The sequence below is a fragment of the Dendropsophus ebraccatus genome, chromosome 15 (genome assembly GCF_027789765.1).
Source record: "Dendropsophus ebraccatus isolate aDenEbr1 chromosome 15, aDenEbr1.pat, whole genome shotgun sequence".
NCBI classification, from domain to species: domain Eukaryota; kingdom Metazoa; phylum Chordata; class Amphibia; order Anura; family Hylidae; genus Dendropsophus; species Dendropsophus ebraccatus.
This window is the reverse complement of record NC_091468.1, coordinates 17784973-17812077: the sequence shown is the minus strand read 5'-3', so window position 1 is coordinate 17812077 and position 27105 is coordinate 17784973. Positions and strand designations below refer to the sequence as shown.

The following is a 27105-nucleotide window of genomic DNA, read 5'->3' as shown; positions in this document are numbered from 1 at the left end:
GAAACTCGACAGTCTATTCTTGTTCTTAGAAATGAAGGCTATTCCATGCGAGAAATTGCTAAGAAATTGAAGATTTCCTACAACGGTGTGTACTACTGCCTTCAGAGGACAGCACAAGCAGGCTCTAACCAGAGTAGAAAGAAGTGGGAGGCCACGTTGCACAACTAAGCAAGAAGATAAGCACATTAGAGTCTCTAGTTTGAGAAACAGACTCCTCACAGGTCCCCAACTGGCATCTTCATTAAATAGTACCCGCAAAACACCAGTGTCAACATCTACAGTGAAGAGGCGGCTGCGGGATTTTGGGCTTCAGGGTAGAGTGGCAAAGAAAAAGCCATATCTGAGACTGGCCAATAAAAGAAAAAGATTAAGATGGGCAAAAGAACACAGACATTGGACAGAGGAAGACTGGAAAAAAGTGTTGTGGATGGATGAATCCAAGTTTGAGGTGTTTGGATCACAAAGAAGAACGTTTGTGAGACGCAGAACAAATGAAAAGATGCTGGAAGAATGCCTGACGCCATCTGTTAAGCATGGTGGAGGTAACGTGATGGTCTGGGGTTGCTTTGGTGCTTGTAAGGTGGGAGATTTGTACAGGGTAAAAGGGATTCTGAATAAGGAAGGCTATCACTCTGCAACGCCATGCCATACCCAGTGGACAGCGCTTGATTGGAGCCAATTTCATCCTACAACAGGACAATGACCCTAAACACACCTCCAAATTGTGCAAGAACTATTTACAGCAGAAGCAGCAGCTGGTATTCTATCATAGGTAATGGAGTGGCCAGCGCAGTCACCAGATCTGAACCCCATTGAGCTGTTGTGGGAGCAGCTTGACCGTATGGTACGCCAGAAGTGCCCATCCAACCAATCCAACTTACAGCAGATCAGGAGTAGAGATAAGCCAACTTGTCGGATTTCTGGTTCCCGCTGTCTGTCTGCTCCATGCAGCGGGTGGATACAGCGTAAGGAACGCCTGGAAAACTGGGGTACAGCCAATGCCAATCGCTGTATCCCAGTTTTCCAGGCGTTCCTTACGATGTATCCACCCACTGCACGGAGCTGGCAGACAGCGGGAGTCAGACGCCGAGATTTCTGGTTCATACGAACCAGAAATCCGGTAAGTTCGCTCATCTCTAATCAGGAGCTTGAAAAAGAGACTATGAGGGAGATTTATCAAACATGGTGTAAAGTGAAACTGGCTCAGTCGCCCCTAGCAACCAGATTCCACCTTTTCTCTTCCAAAGAGTCTATGAGGAATGAAAGGTGGAATCTGATTGGTTGCTAGGGGCAACTGAGCCAGCTTCACTTTACACCATGTTTTATAAATCTCCCCCTAAGTGTTTTCTGGGTCATGAAAACACGGACCAATATATAAAAAACACCATGTGTCTCTTTAAATCTAACAGTGTCATCAGTTTGGAAGGTGGATTACAGCTGGCAGATTTACTGTCGGAACCTGCCATAACTTTCATGCTGCCTGAACCTCACATTGTCGGGCAGCCCCAATGGCATGTGCCTTTCCCTCTGTCCTTGATCTCTCCTTATACCCAAACAGAGGTAGATGGGCATATGGGATGGGCAAAAGTCTTGGCACCGCCTCCATGACTAATGGTTTGGGCAGCATGAAAGTGATGACAGATTCCCTGGAAACCCTACGAGATCTAAACAATCTTGTCAGCTTCCTCTATGCTTAGGCATTGCAGCTCGCAGAACCTAGCCAGTATGCATGTGTGTATTTATAAGACGTTACCGTTCCTTGAAGGGCAGGCTATCACAGAATATTCTTTTTGCTTTTAGTGTTTTATAGGTATAATTGTTTAGACATGAAATAATGGAATACTCGGTAATATTTTGCCGTGATAAATCTCCTCCGTATTTTGCAATGTCTTAGGACTTTTATAGAATTCCCAGAACAAATAATAATAAAAAAAAAAAAAAAAAAAAAAAAAAAAATTACCTTGAATTCTCCATCTATTTTGTCATCTTATCAAATTTTGACTAATCAGAAAATAGCAATTATGAGCCGTCCTTGTCCTCTAGAGCGAGTGATGACCGTGCCCTAGAAAAGCGAGGATCATAACAAAGTGTGTGATGTGTAAACCGTTGCGTCTCTTTATCGCGTATTAGCTCCTCTTTTTTTTCCATTGCAGATGTCCTTGGTTAGTCATTGTCAAACACTATTTTGTAATGTCTGCCTCTGCCAATATTATCTGTACAAACACAAAAACCCTCTGAAAATAGAAATGAAATACAGGTTACACAGCCACATCGATCGCCTGTTATTTGCATTGTAACGCGCCTCTCTTCCTGAGGGGGCGGCTCGTAGCTGGGAGCGGGTGGCGCCATAGGTTGTGTCAGATCTGGTGTTCATTGGCAGGTAGTGTAAGCGGATAGGGAGTCATTACTATAATATGGTAAAAGAAAAAAAAAATCTAATCAACTGGTGGCAGAAAGTTATATAGATTTGTAAATTACTTCTGTAAGTCTTCCAGTACTTATCAACTGCTCTATGTCCTGCAGGAAGTGGTGTATTCGGCTGATAATCGTCCCGTGGAATAGAAGGCAACGATCAGCCAACATTGTTCATGTCGGCTGATCGTTGGGTCGCTTGTCTTTCAAACATGTTGAAAGACAAATTACTCCTACAGCAATGATCTGCTGACGTCGCTCTGTGGAATAGGAGCAACGGCAGCAGACCGCTGTTGTATACTATGGGCTGCCCGGACGATCTAGCGATAACCCGGGCAGCCCCTTGGCACCCCCCGGATTCACCTGCTCGCTGCTGCCGCGTGGAACAGTGGCGGCAGCGAGCTGGGAACAAGGAGCAAACGAGCGCTAATAGCGCTCGTTTGCTCCTGTCAGTCGGCCGTGGAATAGGGCCTTTATCCTCAGGAGTCACAGGATAGGGCCTAATTAAGTTCTTATGCACTCGTTCAGTATTTTTTCCAAGTCTGTAGATTCCTCCTGCTATCCCCCCGTACAATCCGCTAAAAGTTACGGATTGGGCATATATAGTCCATCCGTAGTGCATCCGTATTTTTGTAACCCCCCCCAACATGTCAGTTATAACTCATCCGCATTTTATTACAGAAATACGGATGCCAAACAGGTTACAATCTGTAAAAGTCCTGCGGATCCTATTGATTTCTATGAGAGGATCAGTAAAAAAAAATCCTGGTCCGAACTAGGATACGACTTATTAGACGAACAATCGGTGAACTACCAGCGATAATTTTTTGACACGTTACAAGACGATTAGGCTGGGTTCACACTGAGTTTTTAGCATACGTTTACCAAATCCATTTTTTTAACGGACAAAAAAAAAAAGTGTCAGCAACGTTTGTGTCCGTTTTTTTTTTTTTATAATGGAAGTCAAAGGAAAAACGGATCAAAGCGGATGCACACAAATGCATCCGTTTTTGCAAAAAAAAACGGATTGCAAAAACACAGTGTGAACCCAGCCTTAACGTTTTTTTCCTTCGTTGGGTGTTGTTACTCAAGCAAATAATTGCTTGTTTTCGGTTGTTATAGCGAATTTTTACAAGATAATTGCGTTGTGTAATAGGGTCTTTGGTTATGACCTATCCACATTCTCCAGGTGGGTACACCAACTTAATTAGTGTCCTAACTATTATTTAGAGACAGGGTTGCAGTCATAGATCACAGCAGTATGTAGATAAAATGGAATCCGGTCATTCACAATAGCTAATGGTCACTGCTTAGCCTCCTCCTTTCTCAGTGTACATTGACCTCACAGGTCACAGAGCATGCCTAGAAAACTCCCTTATAGATGGCATTAGGGCCCACTATGTATGTCTGTTGTTTCCTATATCTGTTGTGCTTGCTGTAAAGCATGTCTCTAAATGCTGTTAAAAGCAGCTTAGGCAAAATGAATATCCCTAAAATAATTCACAAAAAAAGTTACAATTGGAAAATAGGAGCAGATTAGAAAGAATCATATCGGTAAAAAGAAAAATGTAGCTGAGACTTTCAAGTAATATCAATACTCAATAATGTTCATGGGAATTCAGTAATAGGTGACACTATGGGGTGTTTGTTCCAAGTCAGAGCCATTATGTCCTTTGTATTTGTCATGCACTGTGTTTTTAATTTGTACGGACGTCATTGCCATGGTGCAGCTCCAGACCTCGGCTATAATTTATGCAAATCAGTCGTTTAGGACCTGACAGCAGGAAAACGGTTGTATATAAGCCCATGGCCAAATATCGCTTCTCATCTCGAATATCATTGTTTCAGGTCGGTCTATCTATCTCCTATCTTCTATCTATCTATCTATCTATCTATCTATCTTCTATCTATCTATCTATCTATCTATCTATCTATCTATCTTCTATCTATCTATCTATCTATCTATCTATCTATCTATCTATCTCCTATCTATCTATCTCCTATCTATCTATCTTCTATCTATCTATCTATCTACAAATGAAATCTTTAGTGCAGCACTCCTTAGGATAAATAGGTTCGGTGCCTTCCAGCATGCACCCTTGCGACCACATGTGCTAGGTATATATAAACAGAAAAAGCCGTGGCACTCGAAAATATAGTGAAAAAATAAGTGTTTATATCTATCTATCTCCTATCTATCTCCTATCTATCTATCTATCTATCTATCTATCTCCTATCTATCTATCTATCTATCTATCTATCTATCTATCTATCTCCTATCTATCTATCTATCTATCTATCTATCTCCTATCTATCTATCTCCTATCTATCTATCTATCTATCTATCTATCTATCTATCTATCTATCTATATCCTATCTCTTATCTATCTATCTCTTATCTATCTATCTATCTATCTATCTATCTATCTATCTATCTCCTATCTATCTATCTAGCAAAGTAAGTCCACCAGCACTCCAGGAAAAGATGCAAAAATATTATGTGTTTATTACGTGTCCATAATGCAGCACATCAATCAAAGGCTAAACCTTTGGTTGCTGTGCTGTATTATAGACATGGAATAAAAAAACGTAATATTTTTGCATCTTATCCTGGAGTGCCGTTGGATTTAAGGCCCTATTACACGGGGCGACTGTGAGGAGCAAACAAGCGCTGTCAGGGCTCGTTTTCTCCTCGTTCCCAGCTCGCTGCTGCTGCCATCACATGCAGCGGCGGCAGCGCTCGGGTGAGTATAGGGGGGCCGCGCCTGGGTGCTCGCTAGATCGTCTGGGCGGCCCATAGAGGATAGTGGCGGTCTGCTGCCGCCACTCCTATTCCGCAGGGCGACGGCAGCAGATCACTGCTATCACAGTCGTTTTTTTAACATGGTTAAAAGAAAAACGACTGCAACGATTAGCCGTCATGAACGATGTCGGCTGATCGTTGCCTTCTATTACATGGGACGATTATCGTCCGTAACGGCTGAATACAGCCAATAATCTTTACTTTGCTATTTAAGGAAGCTTGTGGTTGAAGCTGCGACTGGCACCCACTATGTCTAATTGTTGTGCTGCTTAATCTACTTAAGTCTATCTATCTATCTATCTATCTATCTATCTATCTATCTATCTCCTATCTATCTATCTCCTATCTATCTATCTATCTATCTATCTATCAATCTATCTATCTATCTATCTATCTATCTATCTATCTATCTATCTCCTATCTATCAATCTATCTATCTATCTATCTATCTCCTATCTATCTATCTATCTATCTATCTATCTATCTCATTATCTATCTATCTCCTATCTATCTATCTATCTATCTATCTATCTCCTATCTATCTATCTTCTATCTATCTATCTATCTCCTATCTATCTATCTATCTCATTATCTATCTATCTCCTATCTATCTATCTATCTATCTATCTATCTATCTATCTATCTATCTTCTATCTATCTCCTATCTATCTATCTATCTATCTATCTATCTCATTATCTATCTATCTCCTATCTATCTATTTATCTATCTATCTATCTCCTATCTATCTATCTATCTACACACACAAAGCCCAAGGCGTTCCCTATCACCGCTAGAGCCCCACTAGGCCCAGTCCATGTCCTCTTTTATCACCACTGCCCACTTGCATCAGTCTACACAATTTCACTGACAGCCACTAGATATTTTTCTGTAGTATGTGAGTAACCTTTGTTAAAGGGTTATTGTGGCAAATATTTTTTTAATCTTTCATGAATAAAAATATAGCATTTTGCACAAGCCCTGGTCCCAACGCTGTTACAAATCCCTAGGCATTACAGGCAGTACTTGCAATACTAAACCTCCTCTGGTGTATTCTAAGGGCCCTATTACACCAACAGATTATCTGACAGATTTTTTTGAGCCAAAGCCAGGACTGGACTATAAACAGAAAACTAGTAACAAAGGAAAGACTGAGATTTCTTCTCTTTTCAAGTCCATTCCTGGCTTTGGCTTAAAAAAATCTGTCAGATAATCTGTTGGTGTAATAGGGCCCTAATACATGTTAGCATTACAATAAATATAACACTTGGGGAAGCTGTCTGTGTCACTAGTGCAGTGTAGCCGACATTAACTGACTCTGCTGCCCAGTGCTGTGGTTGTAGCGCTCCTGACACAGACAGCTTCCCTAATGGTGCATTTACACAGAGATTTATCTGACAGATTTTTTAAGCCAAAACCAGGAATGGATTTGAAAAGTCTTTCTTTTATGACCTGTTCTCTGTTTATAGTCTGTTCCTGGCTTTGGCTTCAAAGATCTGTCAGATAAATCTCTTTGTGTACACGCACCATAAGTGTAGTGTGTCCTCTAATGTTAACATGCCTTAGACTAGACATCAGATGATGCTTAGTGTTGCTGATATATAACTGCCTGCACAACACAGCTTTTAGTGACAATAGAGAAGCCATGTTGTCCCTTACTGCTTATGGTCAATGTAAAAATTGAAAGAGAAAAATGAAAAAAAAAAAAAAGTAAATAAAATACATTTTCTTTACTAAAGTTTTATATAACATTATTATGTAGAAAACATACATAGATTGTAAATATTAAATAGAGAAAAAAGTTTTGGGACTTTCTACCAGGGGAACTCTGGAGAAATTATTTATCCTCAGATGAACTAGTGTCAGAAGGTTATATAGATGTGTAAATTACTTCTATTTAAAATCTCCAGTCTTCCAGTACTTATCAGCTGCTGTATGTCCTACAGGAAGTGATGTATTATTTCCAGTCTGACACAGTGCTCTCTGCTGCCACCTCTGTCCATGTCAGGCACTGTCCAGAGAAGGAGAGGTTTTCTATGAGGATTTGCTACTGCTTTGGACTGTTCCTGACATGGGCAGAGAGCACTGTGACTGACTGCAAAGAATACATCACTTTCTGCAGGACATATAGCAGCTGATAAGTACTGGAAGACTAGAGATTTTTAAATAGAAGTAATTTACACATCTATATAACTTTCTGACACCAGTTCATCTGAGGATAAATAATTTCTCCAGAGTTCCCCTTGCAGAAAGTCCCATTTTTGGAGTATGTCACAAAACCGCAGGCACTTCTCTTTTACAAACCCTAACTTGCATTGATTTATATGGGATAAAAGGCCGGCTGTATTGCTGTATTGGCCATATCGGAGGACCCAGCCATATTTGCAGTTACTGAAGACCCCTTAAGAGGTTGCAGATATCTTTTTTTTCTATTTATTTTTAGTTTTTAATTCTTAGTTACTTGTTGTACTCCCTGAACTTCTTGAACTTTTGTCGACCCTTTTTTAACCCGAGTCTCCATGTATCAGCTGACTAACTACAGCGAAGCTCCAGGGAATAAGATTTCCCCATCTCTGCTTTGTTCTACTTTCCGTTTGTCTTGTAATTAGAATTATAGCAGAGTAAGAAAAGTCCCATGATAAATCACACCGTGTCACTGTACAATCTCAGAAGCGCATGTCTATGAAAGAAGCACATAAACCCCTCGGAAGAACAAACGTACAAATGTCCTAAATGTTAAATAGATGATGATAATAATAATAATAATAATTATTTGTATAGCAGTAACAGATTTCGCATCGCTTTTTTTTCCCAGTGAAAAGGTTATAATAGCATATTATAAAATTAAATTAGAATAAATAAAAATACATCATAAATAATGAGACCAGCTCGCAAAAGCGTACAGACTACGAACTGGGGTTTAAGAGGTACTTGGGTGAAAATCTTCTTTCAAATCAACTGATATCAGAAAGTTATATAGATTTGTAATTTACTTCTATTTAAAAGCCTCAAATATTCCAGTACTCACCAGCTGCTGTATGTCCAGTAGGAAATGGTGTTTTCTCCAGAGTGCTCTCTCCCACCTCTGTCCATGTCAGGAGTCGTAGCAAATCCTCATAGAAAACCTCTACTGCTCTGGACAGTTCCTGACATGGACAGAGGTGGCAGCAGAGAGCACTGGAAAGGATACTACACTTCCTACAGGACATACAGTAGCTGAAAAGTACTGGAAGACTTGAGATTTTTCAAATTTACAAATCTTTTTAACTGTATAATTTTTAAAGCATTTTGATTCATGCCAACCACTGCATGCCAGGAATGTTCAGCAAGATCTGGAGATGCTACGGCCCAGTCTTCTAGACGCCACAATTTGTCACTTAGATCCATCCAGCATAACCTATCCCACCGCTTGACATCCACCATTGTCCCCATATGATCATTGTTATTCACTTCCCATGTCAGTGGTTTTAATGGTATGATTGATCTGTGTATATAGGGAGCGACCTGCTCCTATACATGACGGGCTGTCACTCACTTATATTATATTTTCCAATACTTTTTTTTCTTCTACATTTCCTCTTTTTTTACGCAATGATTGGAAATGATACACAACTGATAATTTTTTTTCTATAATAAACTGAAATGTAATTATGTGTTTACTCGCCGAGGGCCGCACCTTATGTAACCAGATGCACAGGCGGGTAATAAAAGAGCTGCATTTCATAGGCTTTTTGAGAAGTCCCCTGTGCTCGCAGCCGCTGCCAGTAGAACGGCTTGGCTCCGCTCCCATTTTCCAGACTTCCCACTGAGCCAGAGCCAAATTCCTTTGGGAAATCATTTCCCCGAAGGTCAGAATAGAAAGGAGGACATTCTTCAGCAGGGCCGGTTCTGTTAATATAGAAATCTAAACATCTGCAACAATACGTGTTGTTTATATGTGCAAAGGAGGAAAATGTGCATACACGTCCCCGGGCTTAATATATTGCAGAACGGCCATAATCAGCCCTTGTGGAAAGAATCTGGATCAAGCCCGGCCACATTCTTTTTTTTTTTTTTCTCAGTCAATGAACAACAACAGAGTTTCTGTGTCTAAGTAGGTTACAACTAGTCATTTCCTTTTTGGAGAACCAACCCGAACAGGTAGTTTTTCTGAAACTTTAAGGGTTATATAGAGCTATAAGTTTAAAGCCTAAGGGCCCTATTACACGGGGCGATTATGGTGCGAAAAATCGTTATATCGTTCAAATTTAAACAATAATAGATTTGTGTAATTCCAGGCAACAATCGAAAAATCGTTTGTATATCGTTGATTTAGATCTAAACCTAAAATTATCGTTAATCGTTCGCTGTAATTCCACATTCGTTCGCTCAAGTTCCGCATTTGTTCACTAATCAGTCAGTGAAATAGCACATTGTGCATTGTTTTTCTGCGATCAGAAGGAATAAACGATCATAGTAACGATCGCAATAACAATCATAGTAACGATCGCAATAACAATCATAGTAACGATCGCAATAACAATCATAGTAACGATCGCAATAACAATCATAGTAACGATCGCAATAACAATCATAGTAACGATCGTAATAACAATCACAGTAACGATCGTAACTGACGACCATTGTTCTGTATAATATGTTGAACGGTTTCAGGTTAACAATAAACAATCTCGTTTGCGATCATTTATCATTAATCGTCAAAAATGGCTCCGTCCAATAGCACCCTAAATCTACCCAAACTAATAGGAACGGTGAGATGTTACTGAAATTGAAGGGGTCATTTCAAACTGAGGAATGCCGAAATTCCAAGCGGAATCCCTGTCGCGGACTCCGCTCAGAATTCCGCCTGCTTTAGTGCCTCAGTGCAGCGCACCGCTCTCCGCGGCTCTCCACTTAAAGATTTGACATTGACATGAGAGTGGAGGCACCCTGTATCTTACATTGAGGCGCAGACGTCCGCGACTGGTATTCTGCTCTGAATTTCGTCAATGATTCCTCAGTGTGAACTGACCCTTAGACAATCTTGTCAGTCAGCTGATCACAAAGTGTCTTTTTGCCGGGTTCCAAGTGATCGCCTGTTAGCCGTTTGAAGGTATGTCAGCAAGGGTACAGTTGTGGTGCAGCAGCACTACAGGGAAAGATGAGCATTATACAGTGGCCATTATAATGAATAGGATGTATGTGTAATACAGGAGACCACCACCAGAGGAAGGATAGGATTCTGAGCATGGGAGCTCCTTTTGTTAATTATATATTCCCTAATATGTGACACCTTGAGCAGACGGCCTAATTTGTGTATTGGGTCTTATAGGCCATGCAATGCTCTATTATGATAAAAATATAAGTAGATTTCCTGTAGAAGTAAGTGAGCCTGCTCTCTGCTGCCCCCTATCTGCTTATAATTTTAAAGTGGCTAACAATCCCCAGTTGAGCATTGACGTATAGTAATGTAACTTCCATTAGATGGCAGCAGAGAGCAAGCTCTTTGCCTTCTGGAATAAAGCCGCTTTGCTTATTCCCTAAAATGAATAGTAATTGTATGTGACAAGGGGTTTTCTAAACTAGACAGTCCATGTAACCTAAAAATAATCACTGAAGTCCAGGAAACTGAGATAAACAGGGATGTTTGCAGGGATAATAAAACGCAAGTCATAGCTTAGCTGCCTGAACGTGGGAAAGCAAGGTGTTCACTGATGATTTTTTTTTTTTTTGTAACTTTTTTTTATGTTACCAAATAGGATCAAAGGGTTTTTTAATATAAGACAAAACATACAGGAAAAGACTATAAACTGAGAACAGATCATAAAGGAAAGAATGGGATTTCTCTTCTCAAATCCATTCCTGGTTTTGGCTTCAAATATCTGCCAGATAAATCTCTGTGTAAATACACCATAGTTCACAGGGGGCAAGTGGCTCAGGGGCAAAACCTGACACATTTTGTGCCCCTTAACCTGTTTTGACAACAGTAAAGTAACCTGCAATGCATACAGTGTATGCGTCAACACTGACTACAGTAACGGCACAATCGCCTGTATGCATTGCTGCTCACTGCAATTGGTGTACATTCACCTGTATGCATCACTGCTCACTAGAGTAACGGCACAATCACCTGTATGCATCACCACTCACTAGAGTAACTGTACATACACCTGTATGCATCAATGCTCACTACAGTAACTGTCCATTCACCTGTATGCATCACTGCTCACTACAGTAACTGTCCATTCACCTGTATGCATTGCCGCTTACTACAGTAAATTTCCATTCACCTGTAGGCATTGCCGCTTACTACAGTAAATACATTTACCTGTATGCATCACTGATCACTAAAGTGTACATTCACCTGTGTGCATCACTGCTCACTACAGTACCTGTACATTCACCTGTATGCATCACTGCTCACTACAGTAACTGTACATTCACCTGTATGCATCACTGCTCACTACAGTACCTGTACATTCACCTGTATGCATCACTGCTCACTACAGTAACTGTACATTCACCTGTATGCATCACTGCTCACTACAGTAACTGTACATTCACCTGTATGCATCACTGCTCACTACAGTAACTGTACATTCACCTGTATGCATCACTACAGTAACTGTGCGTTCACCTGTATGGATCACTACAGTAACTGTACATTCACCTGTATGGATCACTACAGTAACTGTACATTCACCTGTATGCATCACTGCTCACTACAGTAACTGTACATTCACCTGTATGCATCACTACAGTAACTGTACATTCACCTGTATGCATCACTACAGTGACTGTATATTCACCAGTATGCATCACTACAGTGACTGTATATTCACCAGTATGCATCACTGCTCAGTTCAGTACATGTGCAGGGAGTCTGCTGATAGACAGGAGTCCCTGTTCCTGTACATATAGTACACTCTGTAGCACATACATACAGGGTGCAGTAGTAAGTGGCGATACACAGACTATATGCACTGCTGCTCACTTAACACACAATGCCTCGTTTATTCCCATAAGGCAGGCACCATGCAGACCAGCATCACTGTATATTTTGTAATGTCTTGCTTTCTATAGACATTGTGATGTAGAGTCTGTGTCAGTGGCGCTCATAGTACAGTACAGTATGTGCTTTCCATGTCCACTCTCCATTCTCTTATTTCCACAGCTGTTGTGTGTCTGGGTTACCATGAGAATTCCGAGTATTACGGTGATGAGTCACGGCTCTGCCACAATGATGTCTCTTTCCTGTGGATGCTTAAACCATTAGCAATCAGAAGCAAACCAGCGAGAGTCAGCACTGGAGGAATGCACATGGCTCTCCAGCTGATAATTTATAAATAAGACAACACTGACATTGGCAAGAAGGGCCAGAATAGGTGACTCACCAGAGCGGAGCCCGGGCCATATAAGATGCTGGTGCTCATAAACCTCAGGATGTGTCCTCAGCTGCATCTCACAATCGCTGGGATTAGAACCGCTCCTACTGTACCTGATGTGTTATTACCTTATACACTTATTACAGACCTTCTGATAATACTCTCTGAAGGGCATTGTCCACTAAAAACGCTTGAAGGGGCTGATATTTCCATGATGATAAAAAAAAGTCAGATAAGAGGCAGCTGCGTTATTTTTTTCTTGGGGATAGAATTCTGGGTAGAAGAATATACAAAGCAGCTCTCTGATAGAACTTTTTAGAGGCAGCTTTCCCTTCAAGTCAGTGTCTAACTCCCATAAGAAGACTTGACTGGGAGTATAAGGGGTCATTCACACGTCCGTAGAATTCTGTCCGTACATGGACTGGTCCTGGGAGTTCCCAACATCTTGATTATTTCCGATGTCGGTCGAGAACTTCTAAGCAGTTTAAAAGTTTGCACTACTGTACTGACACAGCCACGTCGATGTGTCAGTACTAGAGATGAGCGAACCTGGAGCATGCTCGAGTCCATCCGAACCCGAACTTTCGGCATCTGATAGCGGTGGCTGCTGACGCTGGATAAAGCCCTAAGGCTATGTGGAAATCATGGATATAGTCATTGGCTGTATCCATGTTTTCCAGACAACCTTAGAGCTTTATCCAAGTTCAGCAGCCGCCACTAATCAAATGCCGATCGTTCGGGTTCGGATGGACTCGAACCCGAACCCGGTTCGCTCATCTTTAGTCAGTACACTAGTGCAAACTTTTAAACAGCTTGGGAGCTCCAGACATCATAATTAATCACGGTGCTGGAAGCTTTCATGTCTGGTCTGTGTACGGGCGGAATTCTACGGCCATGTGAATGACCCCTAAGCTTGACATATATCCCCAGTCAATGTTCTTAAATGGAGTGAAGGGACACCACTTTGCCTAAGTGGTGTGAGAGCTATTTGCATATCCTTTATTCCCAATGGAACAGTTTCCATACCTCTTTATGACGGACTCTCCTTAAGAAGAACTAGTTTCCCTTTGACCCAGATAAAATTCATGCACAAAAGTGGCAGTGATTTATGGAAAAAATTCCAATATTAGGTAACAATATATTGTCATTTTGGAGTCCTGAAAGTAAAAAAAAAAAAAGTAAAATGAATATATTGCGTTTCTTAAACTATACAATGTCCCATGAGAAAGAAGTATGCTGAGTAACCCTCCTCCAGAAGGAAGAGCGTTTGCTCATTACTGACACCTTTTGGTTGTAGTATTACTTAGGCTATACTGTATATGACTCCTAATTCAGGATTAGAAAAAACAGCACCCCTCTTGTCTTCAGTTTCTGTGTGGTATTTCATCTCCGTTCCATTAAAGTGAATGGAGCAGAGATTTAATGCCATACACAACCTGAGGACGAGTGAAGCTGTTTTTGAAAGAAATGTTTTTATTCATCCTAGACAGGTTGCACTAAAAAGGACGGAGCCATTTCCTTCTTAAGAAGAGATGCTTTGTGTGAATTATAGCTACACAGGTTACAATGGGGTTCCAGCATTAAAAAAAAAAAAATTGCTTTCTTCCAGAAACAGCGCCACAAATGTCCAAAGGATTCATGTGGTATTACAACTGAGCTCAATTCACTGCAAAGGACCCGAACTGCAATGCCAGACATAACCCATAGAAGGGTTGGAGTAATCCTTTATAACATCCAGAAAGAAATCTGAGTGACACTGCCGTTGTGGACTGTCACAGCAGCCATATTGGATATTGGCCATACTGGTCTTTACTGTAAATTTACTGTACATTTTTAGAAATAATGGGAGAACTGGAAAGTTGCCTCCTCATGATTTTTTTTTTACTGTTAGAGTATAAGTTTTCCTCAAGCTTTCAGTGTGAGTTATTATCCATATTATAGTTATACACTTTGGACTCCTGATGACAGCCAGTCAAGTATTACATTCCATAATAGTTCTTAGATTCTTCAATCTAAATGATGTATGACCATTTTTTTTTCTTATTTTCTTTTTTGTTATTATTTTGTGGTAGCAAATACAATATAATTTTCATTTCTTTAGATTTTTTTGTAATTATCCTGAATATTTCTCATTGCTGTAGCTATGGTACTTGTAGTGCTTATAATTATTCTGTCAAAATCAGATGCGGCTTATATACTACATGACTAGGTATCTGATCAATAGATTGATATGATAAATGGATGTTCTATGTTGATATTTCAAAGCTGTTGCAAAGCCACAACTCCCATCATGCCCTGACAGCCTACTGGAGATGTAGTTTTGCAGCAGATAGAGAACCACAGGGACCATGGGCAAATTATATTATTTTATGGAAAACAGTTAAAGATCATGTGGGATCTTAAAAGGAAACCCATCACTATCAAAATGCTACCTCAGCTATTGGCATCATGTTATAGAGCAGAAGGAGCTGAGCAGATTGATATATATCTTTATGGAAAAATATTGAGTATAACTTGTAATTTATTGGTTGAAATCTCTGATGTTTCCAGGCTAAAGAGTCCAGTCCATTGAGTGACACCGCCCACTGGACTCCTTAACATAGAATGAACATTTTACAAGTTATTCTGAATAGTTTCCCACCAAGATATATATCAATCTGCTCAGTTCTTCTTGCTCTATAACATGATGGCAGCAGATTAGATAGCAATGTCTCGGTGACAGGTTCCCTTTTCTGCTCAGTGTTTTATAAAATTGCGGTTCTACAATTTTTTTATTTTTATTTTGCAGATGCGGGCACTCACCAGTCTACCGCTCACGGGAGATGGCAGCACGGGCTCTTGTTCCTTTTCTTATGGTACAAGACATCCCACAAACTGCAGCAAACCTGCTAAGGAGCCTTCCAGATTCCAGTAGTTGTACAGTACAGCAGAACCACATCCATGGCGTGCTTCTACAGGTACGGGGCCAATCGTTCTTTCCCCTTTTAGGGCCCTATTCCACGGGCCGATCAATAATGTAAACGAGCGCCGATCTGCTAGATCGGTGCTCGTTTACTGGGCCTATTCCACGGCCCGATGATCGTTTAGCGAGGGCTGCAGGGACATCGTTACCGATGTCCTTGCAGTCCTTGCAGCATATATTATCTAGCAGGACTTCTCCTCTGCTCCGTCTTCATCCCGATCCCGCTCGCAGCATCAACTCCGGAGTAGCTGTCAGACAGCTCAGCCAATCACTGGCCGCGGCGGTCCCGGCCTGTATGCTGCTTGAATCGTCGGTTGCCCGCCGCGCACCGCTATTACATGCAGCGATTCACGGTCTGTCACTGATGATTTTAGGTTTGGGTCTAAATAACCTTTTAGGTTTGGGCCTAAATATCATCGGCTGATCGTTTTCTCTATTCCATCAAGCGATAATCGGCCGAATCGGGCGATTATTGCTCCATGGAATAGGCCCCTTACTCTTCATTCGGTATTAAACAATATATAAGTTTGGTCAAATCGGTCAAACATTTATCATCCTGGATCCATTATGATCAAACATAATAGATTCCATTTGAAGAGTCTTCAAATAAAAAGGACAGCAGCATTCATTATGATGGAATTGTTTGAAGTTTGCAGACTTTTGGCATTTTTATATTATTGGATGATGACTGGGGGAGGGAGACCTGTCTGTATTCCCAGCTAGAGTGCACAGCAGGAACAGGAAGTCCATTGCAGGATGTATATAAGGAAATGGGGCAATGAAGACAACAGAGGAGGCAGTTTGCATCAGAAGCAGAAGAAAAGCATGAAAGACCACAAAAAGGCAGTAAATTAAGTTTTGTACCAATATATGTCCATTTATTAAACAACTGAAAATAGTTTCTTTATCAGACAACCGAACGTATAGCTGTGCTAGGGAAAACTGACACTGCCAGTCTTAAACAAGGGTCAGCTTTTGGATTGAGCTTATTGCCAGATACAATGGTTATGTGCACAATCCAAAACTTATCTGGAAGCATAGTGTAGTCTAGCAAGAATAGCGAGGTTTGTATGAGGTGTACTGTATTTATAATAGAGGCAGCTTTTGTGGGGCCCAATATTAGCTTGGGTCCAGTACTGCACATGCAGAGCGCCCTGTGATGCATAGTGGGTATAAGCACTGGGATAGATATGATATTGATATGTGATATATACTATAGATAGATAGGAGATAGATATTTCGATAAGAGAGGGATAGATAGATAGCTAGATAGATAAACCAAGAAATCCGCAGCACAACCTTCTTGTGAAAAAACTTCCAAGTGTTTTATTCCATATCAAGCAGAAAATACATGCAACGTTTCAATCTCATCGCAAGATCTTTCTCAAGCATCTCGCGATGAGATTGAAACGTTGCATGTATTTTCTGCTTCATATGGAATAAAACACTTGGAAGTTTTTTCACAAGAAGGTTGTGCTGCGGATTTCTTGGTTTATGTAGTGGGGAGACGTGGATTCGGTCTCCAGCCGCTGGCACCCAAACTTAACCCTTGCAGAGTGCACTCCGTTGTGATAGATAGATAGATAGATAGATAGATAGATAGGAGATAGATAGATAGGAGATAGATAGATAGATAGAAGATAGATAGATAGATAGGAGATAGATAGATAGGAGATAGATAGATAGATAGATAGATAGATAGATAGATAGATAGATAGATAGATAGATAGATAGATAGATAATAGATAGGAGATAGATAGATAAGCAGTGAAAGTCCTCTGTAGTTGATATATTTTAATAGCTGCTTATAACTTTGGTGATGAATAAACCTTTGAGATATACCTTCGATCTCTTCATTAGACATAGTATAGATATAGACCGAAATATCTAGTTTCAATATCTTGCCTAATACTTTCCCCTCCCGGCAGTCATATTATCAGTGATCCGTACAGGAATCTTGGATAACATTCTCCTGTGTTCTCTAATGCATGAGACCCGCTGTAGAGGCCTGAGACAGGCTGGGAGTTGCGTGACTGCTGTGGCGTTATTGCAGCTCGGCATACCAGAGTTTCCCAGCCCGGGAAATAATTCTCCCCTCCAAGTCCTGACTACTCCAGAATTCAGCGTTCCTTCCAAACAGTATAAATTTCCAGATTGGTTTTCCATGAGACGCCAGCGTGCTGTTTATCATTACGTCCTGATCCCAGCCCACACATGCCATGTGTATCTGCTATTGATCCTTAAATACCCCTATGGTTTACAGATACTTTTGTTTTCTAGACCAGAACCGTCTTGGATCTTTTACAGATGTTGATAAGTGTAAACAGCAGGCCGGCTTTCCATGGAAAGGATTGTAAAAATCTTCCTCGCTGCATATATGGAGTATAGTGTAGTATTTCTTCTTTGCCTCTTCCTTAGCCTAGAAAATAATGGTTTTTGCAGCATTACCTGCTCTGTATATGAAGGCAGTCACAGCAGAGTGGGTCTAATGTCTGATGGGGGGGGGGGCAGTCGGGGCAGTGTAAGAGAGAAACTTTTATAGTCGTAAGCAAATTCAGGATTACTACAAAAGGAACCACACTTTAGGGTCCCAATTTCTTGGCCTGGGTGGGAAACAGGCAACATGGCTTCCCTCTTATCTCTGACCACCATTAAGCCTGTCCCTTGTGTAAATACAAGTGTTGGTACTACTGTATGTACACAGTGCTGCCTCTTGAATGTAATCGGCCCCTCTTTTTTCTGCCAGGCTTTTAATCATCATAATCATCAGCTTAGTATAATATAACCCCTTCCTTGGTGTGCTGCCAACACTCGCTCCCTCGACCCCCCCTTTCCCTGGTCACTGCCAGCGCTACTCACAAGAGGAGCGGAGGGAGGGGCCATCCAAACAAACCTTAGATTGTTCGGGCGGCCCATTGAGGTCAGTGGCAGTCTCCAGCCGCCACAACTATTATACAGAGCGACACACAGCAAATTATCACTGCACACATTGTGATCTTTTACCATGTTTTATTACACTAAACAGTTATCGGCCTGAATGGTCGGTAATCATCCAAGTAAGGCCGATAATCGTTCAGACTAATAGGGTCTTAACTGCCACAATGTACTGTATTATTGCTTTTGCTGGACCAGCCATACCCAAATACCCAAACTGTCACTTTAAAAAGACGGACCGGTTTATTACTTTGTTAAATATAAACCAATTAAAGTAAAATACAAACATTGGTGCACGTCTTTCAGAGGAATTTCGGTCTTGGTCACTGTTGTGTCCGGAATGAGTCAGCGTTCCGTGCGTGTTCCTACCCAGGATGTTGTGTGACTTGGCGCTTCTCTCCATGACGGCCGCTGCAGTTCCCAAATAACTATAAACATGCTTTTCCATGCTTTTCCACAATTAATTTGTGAGAAATATATTTGGTTGTTTTGATGATAAAAAGAAGCTGCTGTGTTGTAATTGGCGCGTCTTGTATCCAGCTGGCGACGCTCGTAGATTTTCTTCGTGTGAGAATCAATGACGGCTATAAAACTTTAAAATAAACAGATGTTTATGCGGTTCTCTTGTGTAGGTGTGCTCTGCCTAAGAACAAAATGTTGGTTCAGTTTGCTTCTAGAACTGCTTAATATTTTAGGTCGAACTACAAGCCAGTTCTTACCTATGTCCCCGTTGTTCACTAAAGTTTTGGCAGCAATGGATGGGGCCTCTTCGTTGCCCATGGGTGGTGCCTCTTCATTGCCCATGGGTGGTGCCTCTTCGTTGCCCATGGGTAATGCCTCTTCGTTGACCATGGGTAATGCCTCTTCGTTGACCATGGGTAATGCCTCTTTGTTGACCATGGGTAATGCCTCTTCGTTTACCATGGGTGGGGCCTCTTCGTTGCCCATGAATGGGGCCTCTTCGTTGCCCATGGTTAATGCCTCTTTGTTGCCCAAGGCTGGGGCCTCTTTGTTGCCCATGGGTGGTGCCTCTTTGTTGCCCGTGGGTAATGCCTCTTCGTTGACCATAGGTGGGGCCTCTTCGTTGCCCATGAATGGGGCCTCTCATTTGCCCATGAATGGGGCCTCTTCGTTGCCCATGGGTAATGTCTCTTCGTTGCCCATGGGTGGGGCCTCTTCGTTGCCCATGGGTGGTGCCTCTTCGTTGCCCATGGGTGGTGCCTCTTCGTTGCCCATGGGTAGTGCCTCTTTGGTGCCCTTGGGTGGGGCCACTTCAGTGCCCATAAAGGTTTTCACTCTTCCCTTATCTCTCTGCAAGGTGGAACTCTACAAAATGTTGACATTTTAATTGTTAGCTTTTTGGTACGGAATCTTGGTCCTGCATTTAACCGTTAAGTTTCTTAGTGCCTCTTTTTATTGAGGAGTCTGCAGATGTGATATTCTATTCTGTTTTAGAAAGTTATTTTCAACTTTGGGAAATTCAATTTTGTTAGAAGGGTTGCTAAAAAAAATAACAGGTGCCCCTCTGAGATAATATGAAATTTTATGACTTTAAGCAAGTGTTTAATTTTCCTACAGTGCCCCAGCAGGACAGATGAGGTATTACACAGTTGTTGTTTTTTAATTCTTTTTACATGTCTACGTCTCTGCTAACTTGTCTACTTTCTTCCAGAAACAGCACCATTTGTGTCCTTAGTTTAGGTGTAGTCTTGTAGCTCAGTTTCAATTAAGTGAATGAAGCTGAATTACAATGCCACACACAGGGGTGGTACTATTTTTGCAAGAAACTTGCGGTGTTTTTCTAATCCTGGATAACCTTTTTAATTACAGCTCTCTAATACACATAGAGAATGGAGGCTGTTAAAGGAGTAACTCACATATTTTAGTATTAGAGAAAAGACCAGATTCCTTCAGCTCTTTTTAAAATTCATAAATTTTATTGTAGCAAATCTTTAAAATAACTGACGCGTTTTGAACCAAACTGGTTCTTATTCATGGTATCTGTAGCTGACCGCTACAGCCGCATCACCTGCACACTTCTTCCACAGAGATGTTCCATAAGAGTTCACTTACTTTATGGTGACTCCACGATGAATGCCAGATACCATGAATAAGAACCAGTTTGGTTCGAAACGCGTCGGTCATTTTAAAGATTTGCTACAATAAAATGTATGAATTTTAAAGAGAGTTGAAGAAATCTTGCAAATACCCCTGCCTTCATGCTCAACACTCATTGTACAAGAAGCACTCACATACAGACTGGGTGCTTACCACATATATTAGTATTATATTTGAATTATTTTTTTTTATATAGTTTGCATTGCATTTAAGTTTCTAGTCACTGATACAAACTGTGGGGTGGCAGTATTAGAGTGCATATACTGGCCTATGTGCAAGGATGAAAAATAAGAATACAAAGATGCCCATGGTCACTGTGGACATTATGATCAGGAAATTGTCTAGAAGTCAAGCGTACTTTCAGCTGTATTTGATGTTCTCCTGGAGGTTTTGCATCTATAATATGTAGTGTTGCCTTTCTGTTTCTCATTCTAGTGAGTCATTCGGTCTCTTAGCTGCTCCCATTCAGGAGAATATATTTATATGGCAGTCCTATGAATCACACACTAAGCATACTCACAGTGTAGTCACCAACAGAAGTGATAAGATTACATTCAGACATTTCTAAAACATGATAAATAAACTTTTGAATCTCACAAAATTTCTTTGGCATTAGGCAGCACTGTACTCACATGAGTGATTCATGTTTAATATGCCGAGTCCATTGGCAATGGTGCAGCAACCAGGGGTGCAGAGGGGTCTATTTATGGTATAACAACCAGAGATCTGTGACGGGACAATATGGAAGTGTGCTGGGGCTCATTGTTGTGCAATAATGTATTATGTGTAGTCACTATGTGTAGTATTATGCTCGAGTCTGATCGTTCAGCATTTAAATACAGGCTGCTGAAGAACTCTAGGGAGTTCCAGAAATTATAGATACAGCCTATGGCTCCAGTTGTGCTCTTCTTTAGTACTCCTTGTACGCAAATGATGGTTTCGGGGGTCCTAATACTGATTTTGTATTGTGGCCTGGGAGTTATGCCTCTAGGTTTACTCAATATTGGACCCCTTATTCTTCCTTCTGTCCTATAAACCATAAATTATTTTTTGTAACAGTCTTTGCTGTATTTTTGTCTTAAAAAAAAAAAAGATTTAAAAAAAAAAATATATATATATATATATATATTTTTTTTTTTTTTTTTCTACTAAATAAAGCAAAAAATTCCACAACACGTGAAACATGAGAGAGTCATATAGTCGTAACTTTTAGGTTAAATGCAGACAAAAATCGTTTTGTTTTTTTTTTGTTTATTTTTATTTATCATTTTGTATAAATAATTTGATGCCTGTATTTTACGGTTCGATACAATTCGGAAATACCAAATATATCCAAATATAAAATCAAGGAGGCTCTATACATGAAAAGGGAGAGCTATCACTCAAATTTAGAGTGGCAGGGAAAAGATGGACCCATAGACCCATAGGGTCCTATTCCACGGGCCGAGGAGGGCCCGATCAACGATGTAAACGAGCGGCGATCTGCTAGATCACCGCTCGTTTACTGGGCCTATTCCACGGCCCGATGATCGTTGAGCAAGGGCTGCAGGGACATCGTTACCGATGTCCTTGCAGCCCTTGCAGCATCATACATTACCTGGCTGCAGGGCTTCTTCTCCGCTCCGTCTCCTCCCCGGGTCCCCCGCGCTCTATCTTCTGAATGGCCGGTCAGCTGACAGGCCACACTCAGCCAATCACAGGCCGCGGCGGTCCCGGCCTGTGATTGGCTGAGCGCTCCGTCAGCTGACCGGCCATTCAGAAGATAGAGGGCGCGGGACCCGGGGATGAAGACAGCGCGGAGAAGAAGCCCTGCAGCCAGGTAATGTATGATGCCGCTGCTGCTTCTTCTCAAATCGTCGGTCGCCCGCCGCGCACCGCTATTCAACCGTAGCGATGCGCGGTGGGGGAACGATGATTTTAGGTCTGGCCTTAAATGAACGATCAGCCGATGACACGATCATCGGCTGATCGTTCTCTCTATTTCACCGAACGATAATCGTCCGAATCGGGCCAAATGGGGCCGATCTGGCCGATTATCGTTACTGTAGAATAGGGCCCTTACATTATGAGGCTGTCTCAGTCATGTGTCACAGGGCCAGACAAGAATGTGCTTAGCATGGAGATCTCCTGGCTCGTTCCAGAAGTTGCTTGGGGTCTCTGAACACTTAGGGTGGTATTACACGAAGCGATTTTTTTCAATTAACAATTAACGATAAACGATCTCCAACGATCGCAATAGCGGTTGCCTAATAATCGTTCGTTTTACTACACGGAAAGATTATCGGTTGAATTGGAGCAACAAAGTTCAAGAACACTCCCCTTTCAATTTGCGAATGAACAGGGAACGGCTAACGACATCTTATTCAAACGAACGATGTGCGAACGATGTGTAAAAGACAAACCATAAAAATAGATCCAAAACCTATTAAACGACCAACGACCAATCGTTCGTCGTTTAATCGTTGTCTACTATTACACTTAAAGATAATCGTTCAAATACGACCGATTGAATGATTATTCGAATGATAATCGCTTCGTGTAATACCACCCTTAGTTACTTACCATTAAAACATGCAAGTCAATGAGAACTGTGTAATCCCTTTTTTCCCCTGTGGGGGCGCTGCAGTGAAATCAAGCACTTGCTGCTGGGTTCTCTTACAGATTTCAGCTGATTGCTGGGGTTTGCAGTAGTGAGATGCCAAGTGATCATCTCATGCTTTTATATGAATTTTTTTTTATCAGTATTTAAAAGCAACTTTTTTTTTTCTTTTTTTAAATGTGGAAATGAGAGTGTCTCCTCCTGGTTCCTGCCATTTTATCATGGGATGGAGTTTTCTTTAAAGGTACGATGCCTTAAAGTTGTTATCCAGGCTTAGAAAAAACACAGCTACTTTCTTGCAAAGAGAGCTTCACCTCTGTCCTTGGGGTTGTGTGTGGTATTACAATTCATCTCCATTCACTGAGCTGCAAAATCACGTCCACAACGGAGGACAAGAGAGAGGTGCGGTTTCTGGAAGAAAGTGGCCATGTTTTTCCAAGCCTGGTTAACCTCTTCTTCATTTTGACTGGCAGAGAAAGGGGGGCAAAGACGCTCTTCCCCACTGCACTCCTATTGTTTCATAAGTTCTAGGACTGGAGGGGGTACTAAATGCTAATGGGTGTCTTCTTTCTTTCTTTTTTTTTTCTTTTAATTTTAAAAAGTTTTTTTTTTTTTTTTATGTAATTGGCTATAACCCTACTATTTATATGTATATATGTATTCTGGTAACAATGTAAAGATGTGCCAGATGGGACGGATTAGGAGTTCATAGCGGCAGATAACATTGCCTTCAGCGTTCTGCATTCTATGCCGTGTACGCAGATAGAAGAAGTGAATGTCTTGCGTAGGCTCCAAAGCACTAAGCTGCTTTCTGTCAAAACAAGGTGCCGACCTCTGGCCCTATCACTTCACAAACAGGCGTTTATCGGAGATAATGTGCAACAGCAAATAGAAAAGTTACGTCTCCGGTCCCCCACAAATCAGCACCAAGATTTCATCTGTTTGGAATTCAGGAAGATTCCACCATTTCTATTTTACCGTAATACAACTGTGATGTGACCACCTGTGACACCAGTCATCTGGATGTTTCATCGCTTTAATTAGCCGCAGTTTCACCAACAAATTCATACGCCCACTGACCACCAGCGGAAGTCACAGATTCATGGACTTGATAAGGGTTCTACAATGGTTCTGGGCATGGCTGTGCCGTTCCAAAGCTTGATTTAATAAAATAGGGACATTTAAAGGGGGGGGGGGGGCAACTCAAGTTATTCCCTATTCATAGCCGACTGACGGGCCCACCACCCATTCCGAGAACTGGGATAAAATTGCCCCTGTAATAAATGGTGTTCTAAATATGGAAGTCATAATCCATTGTGCAGCCATCAGATGGGTTAGAGAGGTGCACAGATTTATAGTGGAGTGCTTAGGTGCAACTAACAATTAGGGACATACTGCCCCTTTAAATCACTGTTAGGTGTTGCCTGCGTGCACAGTGAGACCGGGCAGGAGCGCAGACATGTAAGGTGCCCTGCAGGACCGACGTAATGGTGGCGCCAGGCTGCACGTGGGCTCTGACAACCGCTAACACCAGAGTGTGGAGGAAGCTGGTGTGGCGGTGGTGACACAGCCGCAGTGCCAGGAGTAAAAGCAGAGGGCAGGAGAAGACCAGGAGCATGGAGACGTTATGTATCAATTGTTAGCTATTACACGTAGCGATGCGGGGTCAGGGGCCGATGATATTCGATCTGGACCTTAAGATACGATCAGCCAATGATCGCTGTCATCAGCCGATCATTGTCTCTATTAGATGGAGCGACGATCGGCCAAATGCAGTGTATACTGTGTCATTGAAAACTGCAGATGGTTTTGTCGTGGTGTGTAAGAGCAGCCGCACAAGCCAAGTCTTAAGGGGGTTATCCTTTATTCACTGCATAGAGGACAACTGGCTAATTGGTTTGGCTCCGGTCACAGGGCCCACTCGGGGGAGGGGCGGGGCAAATGAATGGAGCAGCGCCCAATCATGCTTGTTGCTGTTTCACTTGTGATTAATGGGGGTTTCAGCAGTTGGACCACCACCAATCAGCTAGTTGTCCCTTATCCTGTAGATAATTCCTTTAAGCATAAAATGCTGAATACTGAAATTGGTATCCAGAATATATCCGCTATATCTGAACACGACTTGTATAACACAACACCCGCTGCACTGCCAGTCTTAGGTTCAAGAGTATGAAATGGCATCGGTAGACGGTCCCTTTATGACTGATTGGATTTTAACAAATTCTGATTGAATACAATATATAACAGCAATATGCTTTATTCCTATAGCACCAACATATCCGGTCATGTAGTACAGTCATAAGTAGTGTAAGAATTATGGATATATATATTGCCTCCAAGCATCGGCGCTGCAAAAGCAATTCTCAGTTTTTGTTCCAATTCATTTCTATTCTGTGGTGGAGGTGACATGACCTGAAGAGTAAGCTGGAAACATTTCCCCCTCCCTTTAACTTTGTTCATACAAGCTCCACACTTATTAACCACAGGCATGCTCTTTCATGTGGGTGCCAGTCTGCAGAAATCTGCTTGTCTGTTGACTGCGTTATATTTGGGATCAGTTTCTCAATCATTTGTAAGTTGCTATATTTATCTCTGCAGTCGGCTTCATTAATATTCCCCGACCCCCTCCCATCGCCTCATCAGAGACGGGAGGATATGTTATATCATAAGTGATCCTCCACTGGATGGCATCAGTCTCCCAGCTAATGGCAAGGGGGAATTCACAAATATCCACAACTTTCCTATTCATCCGGATGGGGCCTGCAGAACCCTGTGTCCTTACCACTGAAAGATCCCTTAGGCAAACCCTAAAAAGTTATGTAACTATTGTGCCCAGTGTGAATATAGCTAAACCAGTCCCAGGCATGACAATGAAGAAGGGGGTCCAAAATCTTATCGTGACAGCAACATGTCAATCGGTCCTAAAGGGAAGTTTCATCGGAAGCTTAAAGGGGATGTGTCATTAGAAAATACTTGCTGTAACGCAGATCTCTAAATGCTGTCAAAAACAGCTCGGGCAACATGTCTGCCCTCATAATAATATACTAATAATTCATTTAATTATTTAATTTAAAGAAAAAATACAATCAAATATTATGACCAGATTATAAAAAAAATTCTGTATCTGATTCTAACCTAGGTGGTAATGTTCTAACTAGGTAAAAACGAGGGCTGTTTGTATTGGATGGACGTTATTTAATGGGAAATGACGGTTATTTCTATGATAAAGGGTCAGTTATCTACCTGCTTATTATTAGCTACCTATATAGCATAATTCCTACTGAAACCTGCTATTTATACCTTGCAATTATATACATATAGCTCTGTATAGTCTCTGTAGTGTGTACCTGCGATATTCTCTGCTTTACTGTGTCTATTGTTTATTGTAACATTTTCCTGTTCTTTGTTGGATATCTATGTTGTACTGCTTAATGGTGTTCAACTGTCTCTAAAAATATGTTAAAAATTAGGGATGGTCCGAACCCGCCGGGGTTCGGGTTCGGAAGAACCCGAACGCTCGGCATCGGATTCCCGCTGTCTGCCCGCTCCGTGCAGCGGGCGGATCCAGCGGGAAGACCGCCTGGAAAAATGGGATACAGCCTATGGCTATGGCTGTATCCCATTTTTCCAGGCGGTCCTCCCGCTGGATCCGCCCGCTGCACGGAGCGGGCAGACAGCGGGAATCATTACCGAGGGTTCGGGTTCGTACGAACCCGATCCGAACTCGGTTCGGACCATCCCTATTAAAAATCCAATAAATATATTGAAACTAAAAAAAATAAAAATAATGGCCAATAAATGACGGCCATCCGATAAAAAAGGCCGCCATTTTGCCGGTGTGTGAACATAGCCTAAACCAGTATTCCACTCCTAATGAGATCTTAGCTATCCATAGCTCTCTGTTTTTCTGATCTT

The 27105-nt window shown here is 41.6% G+C and overlaps 1 protein-coding gene across 4 annotated transcripts in view; it reads left to right on the top strand.

Annotated features, from left to right (window-relative positions):
• Positions 1-27105, top strand: part of THADA (THADA armadillo repeat containing) — a 480068-nt gene that overhangs the window by 279846 nt on the left and 173117 nt on the right. For all 4 annotated transcript variants that reach the window (XM_069954790.1, XM_069954788.1, XM_069954791.1 and 1 more), the window contains exon 29: positions 15366-15534. In XM_069954790.1, coding sequence (XP_069810891.1) covers positions 15366-15534 — 169 coding nt within the window. The remainder of the gene's footprint in view (positions 1-15365; positions 15535-27105) is intronic.